Below are 20,136 nucleotides of genomic sequence, written 5' to 3' on the forward strand. Positions count from 1 at the left end.
CATCATTGCAATTGATTTTAGAACAATTTCATCACCCAAGAAGGAAATCTGTCCCTGTTAGCAGTCACTGTCGTTGCCCCGGGCTCCACCCCAAGCCTTAGACAGATCTACTTTTTGTTTCTGTTGGTCTACCAATTCTGGACATTTCATATCAATTGAATCACATTTGGCTTTTTGTGAATGGCTTCTTAGCATTGTTATGGAGATTCATTCATTTTGTAGCATGAGTTCATTTCATTTTATTCTTAAATCACATTCTATCATATGGTTATGCCACATGTTACTTATTCACTTACTAGTTGCTGGCCATTTGGGTTGTTTGCCTCTCTTTGGTTGCTGTGTATACATTTTAGTGTGGACAGATGTTTTCACTTCTCTTGGGTTTGTTCCTAAGAGTGAAATTAATGGGTCATGTGTTAACTGTGTCTAACCTTTTGAGGAACTGCCAGTTTTATGTTTATAGCTTTATATTCCCACCAACTGTATATAAAGGTTCTAATTTCTCTACATTTTCTCCAATGCTTGTTGTTATCTGTGTTGTTTTATTTGAGCCATGCTAGTAACAGTGCAATGGTATCTCATTGTGGTTTTGACTTGCATTTCTTTGATGGGTAATGATGTTGATAGTCTAATTATGTCTTATTGACCATTTTCATATCATTTTTTTTTTTTTGGTCTTTTTAGGGCTGCACCCATGGCATATGGAGGTTCCCAGACTAAGGGTCGAATTGGAGCTGTAGCTGGGGCCTACACCACAGCCATAGCAATGCAGGATCCAAGCTGTGTCTGCGACATACACCACAGCCTGTGGCAACACTGGATCCTTAACTCACTGAGGGGGGCCAGGAGTCGAACCTCGAATCCTCATGGATGCTAGTCAGATTCATTTCCGTTGAGCCACAATGGAAACTCCATTTGTATATCATTTTTGGAGACATATTTATTCAGCTTCTTTGCCCATTATTTTTTGATCCACTTAAAATACTGTGTTATGTATCTTTTGATTATTGAGTTTTAAATGTTCTTTCTTACAAATCCCTTATCAAATATAATTTGCAGATATTTTTTCCCATTCTATACATTTCTTCACTTTCTTGATGGTGTCTTGCAAATCACAAAAGTTTTTAATTCTCTTGAAGTCCAATTTACCTATTTTTTTCTTTTGGTGGCTTATGCTTGGTTTCTTAAGAAATTATTGCTTAATCCGAGGTCACAAAGGTTTTTTATTTTTTTTGGTCTTTTTATTTTTTTTGTTGTTGAGAACCGTTTTTTCCATTTTTTAAAGTTTTATTGAAGTATAGTTGATTTACAATATTGTAATAATTTCTGCTGTACAACAAAGTGATTCAGTTATATGTATATACACACATCCGTTCTTTTTCAGACTCTTTTCCCATATAGATTAAAATAAATATTGGGTAGTGTTCCCCGAGCTATATTCAGCAGGTCCCTATTGGCCAGTCCTTTCATAGAACACAGTGTGCATATTCCAGTCCAAAACCCCCAGGCCATTTCTTCCCTCCAGGTGTCCCCTTTGGTAACCACAAGTTTGTTTTCAAAGTGTTCTGCAGATAAGGTTATTTGTATCATTGTTTTAGATTCCACATGTAAGTGAAATCGTATGGTATTTATCTGTCTGTCTGACTTAGTTCCGTGAGTGTGATAATCTCTAGGTCCATCCATGTTGTTGCAAATGGCAATATTTCATTAATTTTTTTATGGCTGATATTTCACTGTATGTATGAATCACATCTTCTTTATCCATCCTCTGTTGATGGACATTTAGATTGCTTCCGTGTCTTGGCTGTTGTAAACAGTGTTGCGGTGAACATTGGTGTGCATGTGTCTTTTTGAATTATGGTTTCTCTGGATAGGTTTCCAGGAGTGGGATTGTTTGATCATATGATAGTCCTATTTTCAGTTTTTTGAGGAGACTCTATACCGTTTTCCATAGTGATTGTACCAATTTACGTTCCCACCAACGATGTAGGAGGGCTCCTTTTTCTCCACACCCTCTACAGCATTTATTGTTTGTAGCCTTTTTGAAGGTGGCAGTTCTGACAGGTGTGAGGTGCTACCTCATTGTTTTGATTTGAATTTCTCTAATAATGGGTGATGTTGAGCATCTTTTCATGGTTTTTTTTTTTTTTGCCATCTATATGTCTTCTTCAGAGAAATGTCTTTAGATCTTCTGCCCCTTTTTTGATTGGCTTGTTTTTTTGATATGAGTTGCATGAGTTGTTTGTATATTTTGGAAATTAATCCCTTGTTAGTCAGTTTCTTTGCAAATATTTTCTCTTATTCTGTGGTTTGTATTTTCATTATGTTTATAGTTTACTTTGCTCTGCAAAAGCATTTGTTTAATTAGGACCCATTTGTTTATTTTTGTTTTTAACTTTTCCTTATTCTTGGAGGTGGATCCAAAAAGATACTGCTGCAATTTATGTCGGAGAGTGTGTGGCCACTGTTTTCCTCTAAGAATTTTATAGTATACTGTCTTACATTTAGGTCTTTAACCCATTTTGAGTTTATTTTTGTGTATTGTGTTAGAGAATGTTCTAATTTCATTCTTTTACATGTAGCTGTCCAGGTCATAAAGCTTTATGTTTTTTTCTGAGAGTGTTATAGTTTGTATTCTTTTCACTTACATCTTTGATCAATTTTGAGGTCATTTAAAAAAAATATGGTATGAAGTAGGGTATATTGCTTTTGTTAAGTGTTCTTTCTCATTGACTGCCTGCTTGTTACCTAGATAGGGAGAGAGTCTGTAGAATCCAACTGCATTTCAGTTTAAGTACTTTTACGTATGTTGTGTTCTCTATTCTAGAATTTCTTTAATGGTTTTTGGTTGTTTTAGGCTGCCAGGAGACAAGGGGATGATGTTTATTTCATGTTAAGTTTTTTATTGTTGTTAAAGATAGCAAAGCACAGAACCATGTGACATAAAATACCCATCAGAATATATTTTATGGCATTGCCTTGGTGAAGAGGAATGAGGTGCCAGTTGGCCATACTCCTCAGTGGATTAGAAATCCCCCTGATCCTTTGGGAATGGAAAGTTGGAGCTTCTCTGTTGGTTTGCCAGCAGCTTTGACCAGTTATAGACCTCCGTTTGTGTATCCCCTTGATGCATTATTGTTTCTCTGTTGGAAAATATTCTTTGTGGGTAGTTGTCCATAGACAGACTGATTGTAAATTCATAAGCAAGGGAAGCCTTGTGTTCACCCTGGAAAAAGTGTCTGACGTGGTCTCCCAGTGTGTTCATTACCTGTTATGATCTTGAACTTGGTTTTAGCTTTTTTTTTTTTAATTCTCATTTATTTTTTATATATTTTTTTCATTATAGCTGGCTTACAGTGTTCTGTCAATTTTATACTGTAGGTCTTAGCTTTTTAAATTTTTATCTGTTCTTGCCCTTGGCCACCAACCTCAGAGCCACCAACCCAGGACTGCATCACTGATGCAGTCCAGTCATAGAAAATCTTAGGAGTATACCCATTTCCCTCTATCTTAAAGCTGTGCTAAGTTTTACTTCTTTGAAGATCAGAAAGTCTGGGGGTAGATATATGAAAGTTCTTGCAATGTAACCGGTAAAGAACTTTCTGTGGTTGACATTGTTTGAAAGACTCCTTTAAAGTCAAAGGAAAGGGATAGTGGCAAATGCTGTATATAATAAATAAGATAATAAAATTGCAATAAAGGCAAATTTGATGCATTAAATGAACACTGGGAAGGTATCCAATTTTGCATCATTTTTGCAGTTGTCATGACTTTTGAGCTAAGGATTGGGAATGGGACTGGAGATGAATAGATAGAATGCCCTTGGTGCTTTCAATGACGTTTGACCTAGAACTCAGTGTAATCAACCATCCAGTTAAAAGCCAAACTCCAGGCTTGGGCTATACTTTGAAAATGAGAAAATGAATCCCAAGTCCCTCAGAAGAAAAAAATGCAAATTTCTCTCAAATTTCTTGTTCATGTTGTTTAATTTATATTCATGCTATTCAAAGTAATTATCACTTATAACGTTCAAGACAGAACGAAGGGAGGCAGAGGATCTACTGAAGAGATGTGCCTGGTTTGATGTGCCCTACCGCTGCCCCCTTCTCATGAACTTGGGGTGCTGTTGTTTAGAATTCCTCTTAATGCAAATGACTTCCACCCTCCCCGTCCTCCCTGGTCCCACCAGTGTTTCAAGTTCCAACTCAGGTTTTCTGTAACAAAAAATATTCCAAGACTCTGAAGTTTCCTTAATCTTCTCCTTTATAAGTCCTTCACTGCTCATCTTGACAGTCTTCCATCTTAATGCTTTTAATGTACATTTGTAACTTTTACTTGATGTGCATTCATCTTATTTCACTAATGTGTTGATGGATGCCTTAAAGTTCAAGAATTGTCATTACTTCTTTAAAAGAAAAGCAAATTTGAAAAATGTTATAAAATGATCCATGTTCACCACAAAAAGAAACAACAAAAATGTTTTAAAATCTCATGGAGAACAAAGAAGCAAGTAAAAATCTAAATTATAAACCTAAAATTTAACCATTCAGAGGTAACTAGGGTTAACTTTTTGGTTGTAGTTTTAGACATACAGGTAACCTGTATATAATTTATCATAAATGAATTATAAGCCATTTTTTCCCACTGAACACCATGTCCTGTACATAGTTCCAAGTGAATGAATATTGATTGTAATCATTTTAAAGATCTACGTACCATTTGGACATGTATACAAAATTAACAAGTAAATTATTGAGACGGGTTGTTTATAATGTTTTACTATTATAAATGATGCTTTGTTGAATATCTTTATGCCTCATTTTGCATCTGTGATATCTCTTAAAGAAGAAATATGAAAATGGAATTGCTTGAAAAGATGGGTACATCGTTCATGCATATTATATGAACTGCCAGACTGCTTTCCAGAGCTGAACCTTTGACGCTTTTACCATGCATGTGCAGGAGAGCTCACCTCCCTAAGTTCTTGTCAGCATTGGCTGATATCAATCTCTAGGATCTGTAGAATATGAGACAATCAAATGATACATTGTTTTAATTTGTGTAAATTGAGAAGGAATGTGTTCATTGTTCATTGATGTTTCTTTATTAAATTACAGGTTTGTGTACCTGTTCCATTTTCATTTCCAATACTCATGATGTTTTTCTTACTGATTTTTAAGGTCTCTTTGTATATGTGCACTAATACCCTTTCATGCTATATGTTACTCTTTTATTTTCCCAGGTTGTCATTTTTCTTTCAATTTTTTATTTGATTCATACTTTTTTGCCCATGCTTTATGGAAAATGTAAAATTTAAACTAGTAAGATGTGTCCATCTTTTATTTTTAAAATTTAGAAATCTTGTGTTTTGTCACATGCTTCAAATGTTTTTCCCTACCACAAGATTATTAAATATTTATTCACATTTTCTTCCAGGAGTTTGATGATTTTTTTTTTTGCTTTATTGATCCATATGAAAATTTCAATTACTGCTTTATCATCTCTTATGATACGTGCTAATAAGTACTTGGTTAATACTTCTTGTCACTTTGTCCTATTCTGAGATAGTCATTCACAGGATACAGTTTTGACACATCTACCTCAGAGATGTTGTTGGTTTGGTTCCAGCCAACCGTGATAAAGTGAATATTGCAATAAACAAGTCACACAATTTGTTTTGGTTTCCCAGTGCATATAAAAGTCATGTTTACTGTGGGATGGAAATCCTGTGAAATCAGATTGTTATGATCATTATACAACTACAGATGTGATAAATTCATTTGAGTAATAAAAAAAAAGTCATGTTTACACTACACTGTTATATTTTAAGTGTGCAACAGCTTATGTCTTAAAAAAAACAATGTACGTATCTTAATTTAAAAAATACTCTTTTGCTAAAATGGCACCAATAGATTTGCTCAATGGACAAAACTTCATTTTGTAAAAACAAACAAATGTAGTATCTGTGAAGGGCAGTTAAGCACAGTGCAATAGAATGAGATATTCCTGTTTTAGAAACACAGTGCATCACAATAACATTGGAGTTGTTATGAATGATTTGCTGTTGTAGATATATCAGAATGTATCTTGGACCAGAACCATTTCCCTTTAAGTTTATGTTGTCCAGTGTATGCAGCAGAAAGCCATTGTGGTATTCTTTTTTTTTTTTTTGTCTTTTTGCCTTTTCTTGGGCCGCTCCCGCGGCATATGGAGGTTCCCAGGCTAGGGGTCGAATCAGAGCTGTAGCCACCAGCCTACGCCAGAGCCACAGCAACACGGGATCCAAGCCGTGTCTGCAACCTACGGCACAGCTCACGGCACAGCTCACGGCAATGCCGGATCCTTAACCCACTGAGTAAGGCCCGCAACCTCATGGTTCCTAGTCGGATTTGTTAACCACTGTACCACGATGGGAACTCCCATTGTGGTATTCTTATTAATTCTGATAGGATGTATTCTAGGCTAGTGGCTATAGAGAATCTAAATGTTCTTGTCCCTAAAATATTTTTTTTTTCCTTTAGAAACTCTTATGTCCGGCTGAGACACCTGTGTACTAATACCTGGGTTCACAGCACAAATATCCCCATTGACAAGGAAGAAGAAAAACCTGTGATGCTGAAAGTAAGTCCCAAAACTTGGCTGCCTCCTCTTGGTCTCATGCTCCCTAATGAAAGGGCCCCTTTGAGGGCAGTTGAGGAGGAGGGGGCTCTGAAGTTTTTGCTGCTTTGGCAAGAGTGTGGTCAATGGCAAACTTGAATGTGATGAAAGAGTTCTTTCCAGGGGACCTGACTAAAGTGAGCCCAGGGCTTTTGAAGTAACTAGAACCTTTTGTTTTATTCCATGGCTTCTGCCATAAAGGTTGAGCAATCATCTGGATTTCCTATTTGTAAAAAGGATGATTTTGGCTGGGGGAATGTTTGCTTGTGCCTGAGGTGCATCACATACCTAGTTGATTTCCCAAATCTTCATTATTTCTTTATTCTCTATGTATTTAAATATACACTTTGATTTCTTGAAAGATCCTCCATCCTCTCTAATTTCTCTCCCTGAAGCCCACTGCTCCTTTCTCACCTTGTCTAGGATCATAGAACGTGAATATACAGGCATAGGCTTCTTCTTTTTAAAAAATGGAATGATACTCTAAATCTTTTTTGGTGCTGGAGGAAATTATTGGAATTTTTTCCTCTACTTTTATGAACATTTTAAGGTATCTGGAAAAGTTGAAAGAATGGTACATTGTCAACCTGTATAATATTCTCAGAACCAATAATAATCATTTTGTACATTTGCTTTTTCCCTATGTATTTATAAAATATTTTTAAATTACAAATGTCCTATGTGTTCCTTGTGAGAAATGAAGCTATGAAATCATAATAGTGCCCCATTTCCTGCCTTACTTTCCCTCCCAGTACCAGCCTCTAGAGGTGACAACTATTAATAATTTGGGGTACATCCTTCCAGATGATTTTATGTCCAGTTTGTGTGTTTATTGGCTGCACCCATGACATGCAGAAGTTCCTGGGGAAGGGATCAAAACTACACCACAGCAGTGACCCAAGCCACACCAGTGACAACACCAGATCCTTTGACCACTCAGCTGTCAGGGAACATCTATGTCCAGTAGATTTTAGCTGCAAGAGAGCTCCAAGCTTTTTGGATTGCCCAATGTCTTGATTAGTGTCTTACCCTCTCAGTCCAGTACACTCTCTGACAAAGGTCATCTTGCCTTTCAGATTGGCACTTCCCCCGTGAAGGAGGACAAGGAAGCATTTGCCATAGTTCCAGTTTCTCCTGCTGAGGTTCGTGACCTGGACTTTGCCAATGATGCCAGCAAGGTGCTGGGCTCCATAGCAGGGAAGCTGGAGAAGGGCACCATCACCCAGAATGAAAGAAGGTGAGGACTCCCTGCAGGAACCAGACATGCTAATCCTCACCCAGTGTGGCTTTTTAAATCCCTTTGCAGAGAGAAAGGATGCTCTCATGTGCTCTTTGTGATTGAGAGGAGCCAGCCTTGGCATTTATGGGCAGCTTCAACTTGTGGTTTTCAAGAAATAGTTACCTTTGCTTTCACTGTTTTTAAAGACTCTAAACTTGTAAAGATCTCCTCCTTTCTCTGTCCTCCACTTGGTCTCTGAAACTATCCTCCTAAATGTCAGAAATGGAGGTTACCCTGAGATAAAATGTGATGACTCATGTATTATGAAGGTGATAATCTTTTTGAGGATAATGAGGCATTGCCTCTCTTTCACTCTTAGTGGTAACTGGCCTCAATCAACAATTTCATTTTTTTTCCTTTGAGTTTTTCTCTATATTAGCATTTCTCATGATCACAGTGATATGCTACATAGAATTCTGAAAGAAATTGGGAAGAATGGATTTGCTTCTGTTTAACTGATTCATGAGGGCTAAAAGCTTCCAAGATGAAGCTTTCAGCCTGTGGGACATCAAACAGTTCCCATATCTAATAGCTTCTTTCTTCCAAAGATCTGTAACCAAGCTGCTGGAAGACTTGGTTTACTTTGTCACTGGTGGAACTAATTCTGGCCAAGATGTTCTTGAAGTGGTCTTCTCCAAGCCCAACAGAGAACGGCAGAAGCTGATGAGAGAACAGAATATTCTTAAGCAGGTGAGTAAGATGCAACATACTGAGTTGGCTTTATAAGAAATCAGTGGTATCAATGCTCTTACAGAGGAATGTGGATGATTTCTACCTAGAAGACTTGATCAGTTGACTTAAAAAAAAAATAGACTTATTTTTAAAGAATTATTTAGTTAGTTGCTTTGTTAGTTAGTTATTGGCTGCGCCCACAACATTCACAAATTCCCAGGCCAGGTGTTGAACCTGGACTACAATATTGACCAGAGCCATAGCAGTGACAACACCAGATCCTTAACCTACTGGGCCACAAGGGAATTCCCTAGACTGAATTTTTTTTAGAGCAGTTTTATGTTCACAGCAAAAGTGAGTGAAACGTACAGAATTCTCAGGTACCTCATGCCTCCACACATGCCCAGACTCCCCCATTGTAAACAGTCCCCACTGGAGTGTACATTTATTACCATTGATGAACCTACATGGACATATCATAATTGGCCAAAGTCCATAGTGTGCATTACGATTCACTCTTGGTCTTGTACATGCTGTGGATTTGAGCAAATGGAGAATTATCTTTATCCATCTCTATAGTCTCATACAGAATAGTTTCATTGCCCTAAAAATCCTTTGTGCTTTTTGTCCCTCCCTTGTCACCAATGCCTGGCAACCAACTATTGATCTTTTTGCTGTTTCTAAGGTTTTGTCTTTTCCAGAATGTCATATTGTTAGAATCATATAGTATGTACCTTTTTAGATGGACTTCTTTCATTTTGTAAAATGCACTTAAGTTTCCTTCATTTTTTCATAGTTTGAGTGTTCAGTTGACTGCTAACGTGCTTGTTGAGCATCAACCATTTGAGAATTTACCTGTTGGGAACGCCAATAAGAATTCAGTTGATGACTTTATTTTCCTCAAAAATAACACTTAAGTGAAGTGTATCCTTAGGTTTAATTCATATATTTGGGAGATTGGGAGTATATAATACACTCAGAATACCTATAGAAGCTCTGTAAGTCACCAAAAAAAAAATCTTTCCATAAAGAATGAGTAGAAAATAAAATGAGCTCACAAAAAATACATAGATGTTGTAATTTGATATACATTTAAATAAACTGGGGAGGAAACAAATTGGAGGAAAATGACAAATCCAGAGTTGATGAAGTACATGGAAGTATATATCAAATTGTTCTCTAAACTGTTGGAGACCAGACCCCAAGCTTGGCTTTGGCCTCTAAGACCAAAAGAAAAACACATTAGTTCCAAGTTCGATAGTTCTCCATAGGAACTTGGATTTGAGAATCCTTTCTCCTTTTGGATTATGATAGACAAAAATTTATTTACACTCCATCCTGCTTCAACAAGGATTTTGGGAGTTCCCATTATTACAAACCTGACTAGTATCCATGAGGATGCAGGTTTGATCCCTGGCCTCGTTTGGTGGGTTAAGGATCCAGCGTTGCTGTGAGCTGTGGTGTAGGTTGCAGATGTGACTTGGATCCCAAGTTGCTGTGACTGTGGTGTAGGCCGGCAGCTGCAGCTCTGATTCAGCCTGGGAACCTCTCTGTGCCTCCGATGTGATCCTAAAAAATGAAACAAACGAAAAAACCCAGGTATTCCAAGTCTCAGAATAAAATACGCCCTGCTGTTGCATGTGATGACTCCCAAATTAGACCTCTGTCTTTAATGCCCATGCTCATTTCTAGAAGAGCAGTTCCTATAGGGGTTGAGACAGTGTAATTCAATGGTGGAGTCTTCATTGAGCACTTGTGTAAGCATTACACTTAAATATCCCACAGTTACTACCTCCTTTTGTCCTTATAGTAACACTGTGAGCTAGGTGTTAACTCTTTCTGTATTATTGATGAGAAAACTGAAGGTTACCTTGACCATGATCTATACCTGTAGGAAAGTAATAAAGATGCGTGATTGTGACCTAGAATCTGCTTTTCCAGCATCTGTGCTCTCAAGCACTGCTTGAAACACTGCATTTTCAAGTATTTTTGAGAATCAAGTTGGTCCAAGTGGACTGAATTCGGTGAGAAGCTTGTCCCTATTGATAGGATGAATGCAGTTTTCAGGTGAATGATTGTTAGGATAGAGAGACCTTCATAGTTCAGCCATCTTTAAGGTTATATTGCTTCCAAAGAGGTTTGCCCTTAAAACAGCAGGTGATGGCAGGTTTTATTCTTGCTTTTCACAAACAGATCTTCAAGCTATTACAGGCCCCATTCACAGACTGTGGGGATGGCCCGATGCTGCGCCTGGAGGAGCTGGGGGACCAGCGGCATGCGCCCTTCAGACACATCTGCCGCCTCTGCTACAGGGTCCTCCGACACTCCCAGCAGGACTACAGGAAGAACCAGGTTGGTAAGGACCCGTGGGAAGTGATTGGCAGTTCCCTCCCTGAAGTTCATGTACCTCGAGTTTTAAGTGTCACCTGTTTATTTAATGGCTGGAGAATAGTTCATTGTTAAATTTGCATTTAGAAAGGAAACACAGATTTTTGTTGGCCCGGGAAGGTATATTACAGAGTCCTCAAGAAAGATACTTGAAAATTTCCCTTCTGCAGCCATGTTTCAATGAGATTTCTTTTTTTGACATTGGTATTATCTGCACAGTATTTCTTATAGCACAGTCCCGTGAGGCTTAGGGGCACAATGATTTCATGTGTTTATAGAGAGGATGGAGAGGAATCTTTTCCTTCTGTCCCATCCATTTCCTCTATCTCTGCTGGTAACTTTCTCTTTATTTTGGTTCTGACTCATGTTGTTGTCATCTATGTCATGACCTTAAACACACACGCACAGACATACACACACATGATCAATATAGTCTGTCTGTGAATTAAGTGTTTAAACCCCTTTGAAGTTTCCAAACAATTGGAGATTCTGAGGAACCACTGTATCAGTGGTTATCAACTAGGTGTAATTTTGACCCCTGGTTGCAGGGGGAACATGTGGCAATATCTGGACACCCTTTTGAGTCTCAACTTGGGGGTGCTACTAGCATCTAGTGGGTAGAGGCCATGGATGCTATCAAACATCCAACCATTTCTCACACAGCCCAAAGGATTATTCAGCCCAGGAAGTCAGTGTGTTGTGCTGAGGCTGAGAAACCCTGAGCTACATAAACTACACAGAAGGACCCTTATTATAACTTAGACACCAGTCTCTGCCTTGTGGTTCAAAAGGTTTTGCTTCTAAGCTTTTGACTGACGCTATATCTGGACTTTAAGTTAAAACAATTCTCTGCAGTGAAAGTTTTTTTGTGTATCTTCATGAAGATGGTGTTGATCATAAGCAGTGCTCTTAAATATTAGATACAACTTGGTTAGCAAGCATTTCTAAACTGTTCACTTTCCCTTTGGTGCTGTTGAAGTATAAAGACTCATTTGCCTGTGATGCTGTGTTTGTTAGGGTAGGTTGCCTCTGGGCGTCGTGGTTACTTTATTAAATCCACCTCGGGTGCATTAATACCACAATCAAGAAGTGCCCAAGAGATTTCATCCTGTTCCTTTCTTCTGCCTTCCGGTGAGGATCCAGAGTGTCTGTATAGTATGTGCTTGGCTTGTACACAAGGGACTAACCCTGTCCCTCTTGTTCCTGGTTAACTAGATGCCTTTGCTTGGTTGATCATGGGTCTTGTGCCGGTTGCCCTGAGGGCCCTGAGGGCCCTGAGGGCTGATGAATTCCCAGACATGAATCCTTATTGAGTATGGCCTGAAAAGTGGCCCCTGTCCACTCTGTTAGTCCTTAGTAACTTTAAGGATTTTAGAATTAATGGGAAAAAAATTTTTTTTTCATTTTTTAAAATTTATATATATATATTTTTATAATTTTTTTTAATTTTCCCACTGTACAGCAAGGGGGTCAGGTTATCCTTACATGTATACATTACAATTACATTTTTTCCCCCACCCTTTCTTCTGTTGCAACATAAGTATCTAGACAAAGTTCTCAATGCTATTCAGCAGGATCTCCTTGTAAATCTATTCTAAGTTGTGTCTGATAAGCCCAAGCTCCGGATCCCTCCCACTCCCTCCCCCTCCCATCATGCAGCCTCAAGTCTCTTCTCCAAGTCCATGATTTTCTTTTCTGAGGAGATGTTCATTTGTGCTGGATATTACGGGAAAAAATTTAAACCGAGTTTTAAGGGCTGTTTGAACTTTGAACAAGGAAATAGTCTACCTTGGGCTGGGAAAATGTCTTTGAATAGCAACAAACAAATAAGAGGCTTCCTTGAGTTCTCAAATCCTTCTATGGAATGTCATGTCTGACCCCAAAAGAGAAGCAACAGATGTTTTCACATGTTCTATGAATATGATTGACTGGCTTACATATTCCTAACTTGCTTCTGCTACCCATTGACTTAAAAAATGTATTTTCACCCCATGTTCTAAACATCTAGGTAGGCTTAACTGTGTCTGTTCCACAGCACAGGGCATTGAGGCACAGTTAAATCCTCTTAAATTAGTAATAAAATCAGAGACAAAAAACAGCTTTTGACCTTTTAGAAAAATAAGTCATGAGATTAAAATTTATACCGTGTACATAATAAAATGCCCATCTGTAAATCCAGGATATTTTGCTTAATTACATCTATGTGGCAGGATTAGTCAAGGATGTGAGGGAGTTCACAGCTGTCTTCCTTGGTCAGAAAGGTGTGGAAAGATGCTCCCTCATGATTTCCCTCCCTGGGAGCAGTTCTTATCGGGGAACGCAGCTCCTTCCCTTACTTTGAGCCTAGGTGCATGGTCTCTCGTCCTCCTTGTTGACCTCTCTATCCTTTCTCTGAAGGAGTACATAGCCAAGCAGTTTGGCTTCATGCAGAAGCAGATTGGCTATGATGTGCTGGCCGAAGACACTATCACCGCCCTGCTCCACAATAACCGGAAACTCTTGGAAAAACACATCACCGCAGCAGAGATCGACACGTTTGTCAGCCTGGTGCGAAAGAACAGGGAGCCCAGGTGAGGTGGGGTGGGCTTGATGGGCAGGTGGTATCTTTGCAGGTCCTGGTACTTTTTATGCAATTTCCTCTGCTTGGGGCCACTAGGGGCTAATTTTGATTTGGCAGGTCTTGAGAGGTGCTGTGATGAGCTATGGAAAGAGCAGGGTATTGAAATGAGACTGGGTTAGAATCCTAGCCCCAACGCTTATCAGATGGGTACCTTTGGCTTTCTTGCTGACTTTTTATTTCCTCATCTGCTAGCTGGATAGTTGTGAAAATTAAAGGAAGAGGAGTTCCCATTGTGGCTCAGTGTGTTCAGAACATTGTCTCTGTGAGGATGTGGATTTGATTCCTGGTCTCGCTCAGTGGGTTAAGGATCCAGCATTGCTGCAGGCTGCTGCAGAGATTCCAGATGTGGCTTGGATCCAGTGTTGCTGCGGCTATGGCATAGTCCCCAGCTGCAGCTGTGATTCAGATTCTGGCCTGGGAACTTCCATATGCTGCAGGTGTAGCCCTAAAAAGAAAAAAAAAAAGAAAAAATTAGAGGAAGATAAATACATGCGAAGTGCCTAGTGCTTAGTAGATGCACAGTTAATACAATTATTGGCTACTCATGTACTTCTTAGCACCCTGTGATGATCAGTTAGAACTCCCCCAAATATCATCAGCAAGTCTTTTGCCAACGTTGTTGTCACTTAAGTGATTTTTATTATGTAGTGGTCAATTCTTTCGGTTCTCTTGCATTCATACAGATCTCTCCCACCCCCAACACTCTTTCTTCTTCTAATTAAGATCCACGCCATTTCAGGTAAAGTGGGAAATAGTTTACAATGAGGGTATCACAAACAGTGATACTGAAGAGCTGAAAGTGGTGTTATGAAAATGACTGCTCCCACCATAAAAATAACTACCATTTTATGGACCATTATTGTGTGCAAGGGAGTGAATGATGTAAGCGCTCTGCATGAATTAGCTCATTTAATCCTCAGAATACCCTCTGAAGTTGTAGGTTTTCCTTTTCTGTCAGTGAGAAACCCCGAAGACAGTGAGGTTAATTTCCCCCAAGTACCACATCAGAATGCAGCAGATAAGAACCACAACCAGGACTCTAACTTGGGCCTCAAGCATCAGAGCCTCGTCTCTCACACCCTGGTCTCCCTGCATCCCTACCATTTCTTCCTCACATGAACTTTTTTTTTTTTAAGTTTCATTGAGGTGGAGTTGATTTACAAAGTTGTGATCACTTCTGCTGTGTAACAAAGTGATTCATTCATATATATACACATAGCCATTGTCTTATAGATTCTTTTCCCACACAGATGATCACAGAATATTGTGAACCTCTCCCTTGGTTGTTGGTTTTATTCATTTTTACCTTGTACCTTGACCTCACCACAGGCATTGCCCTCCTTCCTCTCTTGCTTCTTTCTTCTCTCTGCTGTCTGGGTTTATGGTGATGCTTTGGACACTGACACTAAAACACAAAGTCCTGTCTGCCTTTTTTTTTTCTTTTCTTTTTAGGGCTGAACCTGCAGCATATGGAAGTTCCTGGGCTAGGGCTCAACTTGGTGCTGCAACTGAGGCCTACACCACATCCATGGCAACACTAGGTCCTTAACCCACTGAGAAAGGCCAGGGATTGAACCTGCATTCTCACAGACAATGTTAGGTCCTTAACCGGCTGAGCCACAACAGGAACTCCCATCCCTGACTTTTTTATTTATTTATTTATTTTTTATTTTTTTTATCGCTATTTCTTGGGCAGCTCCCGCGGCATATGAAGGTTCCCAGGCTAGGGGTCTAATCGGAGCTGCAGCCACCGGCCTGCGCCAGAGCCACAGCAATGCGGGATCCGAGCTGCATCTGCAATGTACACCACAGCTCATGGCAACGCCGGATCGTTAACCCACTGAACAAGGGCAGGGATCTAACCCGTAACCTCATGGTTCCTAGTCGGGTTCGTTAACCACTGCGCCACGACGGGAACCCCCCCCCTGACTTTTTTAAAGGGACATTAGGTCTGCCCTCTTGAGGGAGAGCCAGTCTCCCAAGGCCCTACCCTTGCTTCTGTTTATAGCAAATGTTTTGTTGGATTTTCTTTCTTGATAGATTCTTGGATTACCTCTCTGACCTCTGCGTGTCCATGAACAAATCCATCCCAGTGACCCAGGAACTGATATGTAAAGCTGTGCTGAATCCAACCAATGCCGACATCTTGATTGAGACCAAGTGAGTTGGGGTCTGGAAGTTGAAGATAGGAGAATGGGAGTTGGATGGAGGGCGGGTGGGTTAGTGGACGTATGTACCTATGGGTAATAGGACCTAATCCCTGTTTCTGAGGTCATGTTGGATGGCAATTGATTGTCCTCTTGCAAAGGAGTTTTTTTTTTTTTTTTAATTAAAGTATACTTGATTTACAGTGCTATGCCATTTTCTGCTGTATAGCAAAGTGCCAAGGTCTTGATTAGGGAAGTTACCAAGCTTGCTTTTGGTGAGGCCTCCTCCATGTGGTGTTGTCATTTACTTTGCATACCAGTTTGAAATAATGTGAGCTTAGGAGGGAGCACTTCACTTATCCTTGGTTTAATTTTAAGAATTTATCATGGACATGGAGAACTGACTTGTGGTTGTCAAGAGGAAGTTGGAGGGACTGGGAGTTTGAGGTTAATAGATGCAAGCGACTGCATTTGGAGTGGGTAAGCAATGAGATCCTGCTGTATAGCACAGGGAACTATATCTAATCACTTGTGATGGAGGATAATGTGAAATTAAAAGATGGTATTTATATGTATAAATGGGTTGCTTTGCTGTACAGCAGAAATTGACAGGACGTTGTAAATCAATTATAATAAAAATAGTAAAAAATCATTTTAAGTTTAAAGTTCTCTAATGATCATCAGCTTTAAATCTTAAAGGAGGTAATTCAGTGTTGATATTAAGTCATTGCAGGGAAGAGCTTGTTGAATTATCACTGTTCAAAAACTATTGATGGGTCCACAGAAGTTTTGGCAGGAATAGTGATTCATTTTTAGCAGGGGAGCTGTTCTCTTGATAAGTATAGTACCAGTAATATTTCAATGTTGAAAAAAAAAAGTTTATAAAAACCCCACTAAATTATGCCTTAAAACTAGTGATTTTTATTTGTTTATTTCTCATGTATAACTGAATTTGGAGCTTGGCCAAATGCTGGTGTTCTCGACCTTGGCATTTTGACATTTGGGGCCAAATACTTTTTTGGTGTGGTGCTGTCCTGTGTATTGTAGGATGTGTAGAAGCATCTCTGCTTCTGCCCAGTAGATGACAATAGTACCCCTCCCATTTAGTTGGGACAGCCAAAAATGTCTCCAGATGTTGCCAGATGTCCCCTGGGGAGGCACAGCTATTGGGTTAAAGTATGTGAAGTTAGTGTTTGGCTCTTTGCTTTTTTGCTAGTGGGTGAAACAAAATGGCTTTCTGCATCTTTATGCTGAAAGCAAAGCTGGAATTGAGTGTGTTACTGTAGATGGTCAGAGATGAGCCAGGATTTCAAACGTAATGAGTTTCCTGCTCTCCTCTAATTTTTCAGGTTGGTACTGTCTCGCTTCGAATTTGAAGGTGTTTCCTCTGGAGAGAATGCTCTGGAGGCAGGAGAGGATGAGGAAGAGGTGTGGCTGTTTTGGAGGGACAGCAACAAAGAGGTTCGAAGTAAGAGTGTCAGGGAGCTGGCACAGGACGCTAAGGAGGGACAGAAGGAAGACCGAGACGTCCTCAGCTACTATAGGTGAGTGGGCCTGGCGGGTGACCTCCGAGGAGGGCGTCTAGCAAGAGACAGATGTGTATTTCAGGGGTTAGCAGAGTGTGAGGTTTCCTTGATACGCAGATGGTGAGTCAGTATCTGGGTGTGGCGAGGTCAAAAGAAGGGAAAGTGCTTACGTCGGCCCCTGGCTACGGTTTGTCCCTGCACAGCGTGCATGTGGATGCATTTTGTAGTCATTAAGAGTCAGCCTGTGGGTCACCTCTCTACATACCAGCTTTGGGACTTGGGTCCAGCTGTCCACCTCTTTATGCCCAACTTTCTTTATCTGTAAAATAGAGACAGTAGTGCCCATTTCCTAGAACTTTTGCAGACAGCTAGAAAATGTGTGTATATGTACACATCTATTTGTCTGTCTGTTTATCTGTATATTGATAACAAAAGCCACGAATTCACATCACTACTTCCAACTCCAGTCCAACACCATCGGATTATTCTGGCCTTCCTCTTCTCTGTATTTGTGACTCCTTCCTCTGACAGGCTATCCCTTCCGTGTTTACCAGTTTGCTCAGTCTCTACCTCTGCCAGTCACCTTTTCCAGCCCAGTGTCTCCCTGGTCCCAGCTCTTAAGATGTGTTAACTCTGCTGCCTCAAGTGAAGGAGGTACCTTTAAAAGAAAAGGGAAGGAAAGATGGATAGGTGCTTACAGCATTTTGTGGGGGGCTGCCCCTGAGGCTTATGGAGGTTCCAAGACTAGGGGTCGAATCAGAGCTGCAGTTGCCGGCCTACACCACAGCCACAGCAATGCAGGATTGGAGCCGAGTCTGCGACCTACGCTGCAGCTCACAGCAACACTGAATCCTTAACCCACTGAGTGAGGACCTACGCTGCAGCTCAGGGCAACACTAATCCTTAACCCTCATGGATCCCAGTTGGGTTCATTACTGTTGAGCCTCAACAGGAACTGTCTATAGCATTTTTAAATAAAACTAAGACTTTGGCAGTTACGGTGATCTTTGTTAGCTCCTGTATTCTCTCCATTCATTCAGGTGTGTGACCTTCCACACTCTGTGTGTTTGTATTTTACTACATTTCTTTGCATTCATAAATAATACATAGTATTTTCATCCATTCTTAAAATTTTATATGAATGTAAATGTTATGTACGCTGAGTTCCTTCAGAAACTGGCCCTATTTATTCAGTATTGTTTCTGAAATGAATTTGTGCTAATGGTGGTAGGTCCTTTTTTAAAATTTTGACTTCTAAAGGCCATTGCATTTTATTAATGTGCCACATTTTCATCACTCTTTGATAGTCGGTGTATGCCACAGTTTAGGTTTTCATGTCAGGAGATATTCTTGTTCAAATTTATGTGTATGTTGTAGGAGTTCCACTCCACACTAAAAGTGGAATTAAGAGATCAAGGACTATGCCTATTTTAAACTAAGCATTCCTAAATTGGATATTTTTATGTATACTCACACCAGTCTTAAAAGAGGACTTTTATTTGTCTTTGCTACCTCTGAATATTATGATGCTTTTTAATTTTTGTTAATTTTATGGTCATAAAATAGACCATATTTTAATCTGCATTTCACTGACACTGAGGTTGAGAATATTTCCAAATAAAGATTTTTGGTAATAGAGTTTTAAGGTTCAAACTAGAAATTACTACTGTGGAAGCTTCCAGCTTTCTTATTTCACATTACAAGTATGGTTACTTTTTTAATGTTTGATGTATCTTCTCCTGAGAGTGAATGAGAAAGAGTGCCTCACTGGTCAATTTTGGAACTTAACAAAGATCATGTGTAACTGGGTGAGGAAGAAAATGTAGTATGTTTTTATGAACCCCCTACTTTTTACAAAATAGTTTGCACATGTGTGTAAAAATCAGAGGAGCTACATGAGAAAAGATCCCTAAAATATCATACAGTTTCTAAGGAGACTCAGAAAGGGTAAAAACTTTACCATTTCCTATGTGGTCTTTAATGTAGTATATAAAAGCAAAACTGAAGAAATAGAAACCATTTTTAGCCTTATGGTTTGTTCCCATTTTATAGGAGTTCCCATTTTATAAAATGAACAAGGGCAATAGGGAATCACCCAGTCACATACTTACTCCCCCACAGCAGGGTAGACACATTTGACTGTTGGCTACGTGTCACTCCTGTGAGGGTTGGGGCCCCTGGACTGTCCTGTCTCCATGAGTAGAACCCTGTGTAACTTGTCTTTTCTCCAGGTACCAGCTGAACCTCTTCGCGAGGATGTGCCTAGACCGCCAGTACCTCGCCATCAACGAAATATCAGGCCAGCTGGACGTGGACCTCATTCTCCGCTGTATGTCTGACGAGAACCTACCCTATGACCTGCGGGCATCCTTCTGCCGTCTCATGCTCCACATGCACGTGGACCGGGACCCCCAGGAGCAAGTTACTCCTGTGAAATACGCCCGCCTCTGGTCCGAGATTCCCTCTGAGATCGCCATTGACGAGTGAGTCTGCCTCCTCTGCCCCATCAAGGCCTCTCCTTGCTTTAAAACTTCTTGCTGACCATGTTCTGTGAAGCAGTAGACAGACCACTTGTGGTCAGCTTAAGTCAAGTTAAATTAAAGGAGAAAACTGAAGTCATTTTTTCCTTAATGCTTAAAATATAATTAAGGGGTAGAAAATATTATATAAATATCTTTTTAAAAAATTTCTTTGGCCGACCCCATGGTATATGGAAGTTCCTGGGCAAGGGATTGAATCTGAGCCACAACTGTGACCTATGCCACAGCTACAGTGTTGCTGGATCCTTTATCCCCCCATGCCAGGCTGGGGACCAAAGCTTCATCTCCATGGTGACCTGAGCCACTG

The 20,136-nt window shown here is 39.9% G+C and overlaps 1 protein-coding gene across 7 annotated transcripts in view; it reads left to right on the forward strand.

Annotated features, from left to right (window-relative positions):
* Positions 1 to 20,136, forward strand: part of ITPR1 (inositol 1,4,5-trisphosphate receptor type 1) — a 331,954-nt gene that overhangs the window by 147,091 nt on the left and 164,727 nt on the right. For all 7 annotated transcript variants that reach the window (XM_047779506.1, XM_047779516.1, XM_047779541.1 and 4 more), the window contains 8 exons: positions 6,522 to 6,621; positions 7,734 to 7,894; positions 8,485 to 8,626; positions 10,802 to 10,960; positions 13,394 to 13,566; positions 15,657 to 15,776; positions 17,113 to 17,307; positions 19,521 to 19,772. In XM_047779506.1, the coding sequence (XP_047635462.1) occupies positions 6,522 to 6,621; positions 7,734 to 7,894; positions 8,485 to 8,626; positions 10,802 to 10,960; positions 13,394 to 13,566; positions 15,657 to 15,776; positions 17,113 to 17,307; positions 19,521 to 19,772 (1,302 nt within the window). The remainder of the gene's footprint in view (positions 1 to 6,521; positions 6,622 to 7,733; positions 7,895 to 8,484; positions 8,627 to 10,801; positions 10,961 to 13,393; positions 13,567 to 15,656; positions 15,777 to 17,112; positions 17,308 to 19,520; positions 19,773 to 20,136) is intronic.

The sequence above is a fragment of the Phacochoerus africanus genome, chromosome 1 (genome assembly GCF_016906955.1).
Source record: "Phacochoerus africanus isolate WHEZ1 chromosome 1, ROS_Pafr_v1, whole genome shotgun sequence".
Classification (NCBI taxonomy): domain Eukaryota; kingdom Metazoa; phylum Chordata; class Mammalia; order Artiodactyla; family Suidae; genus Phacochoerus; species Phacochoerus africanus.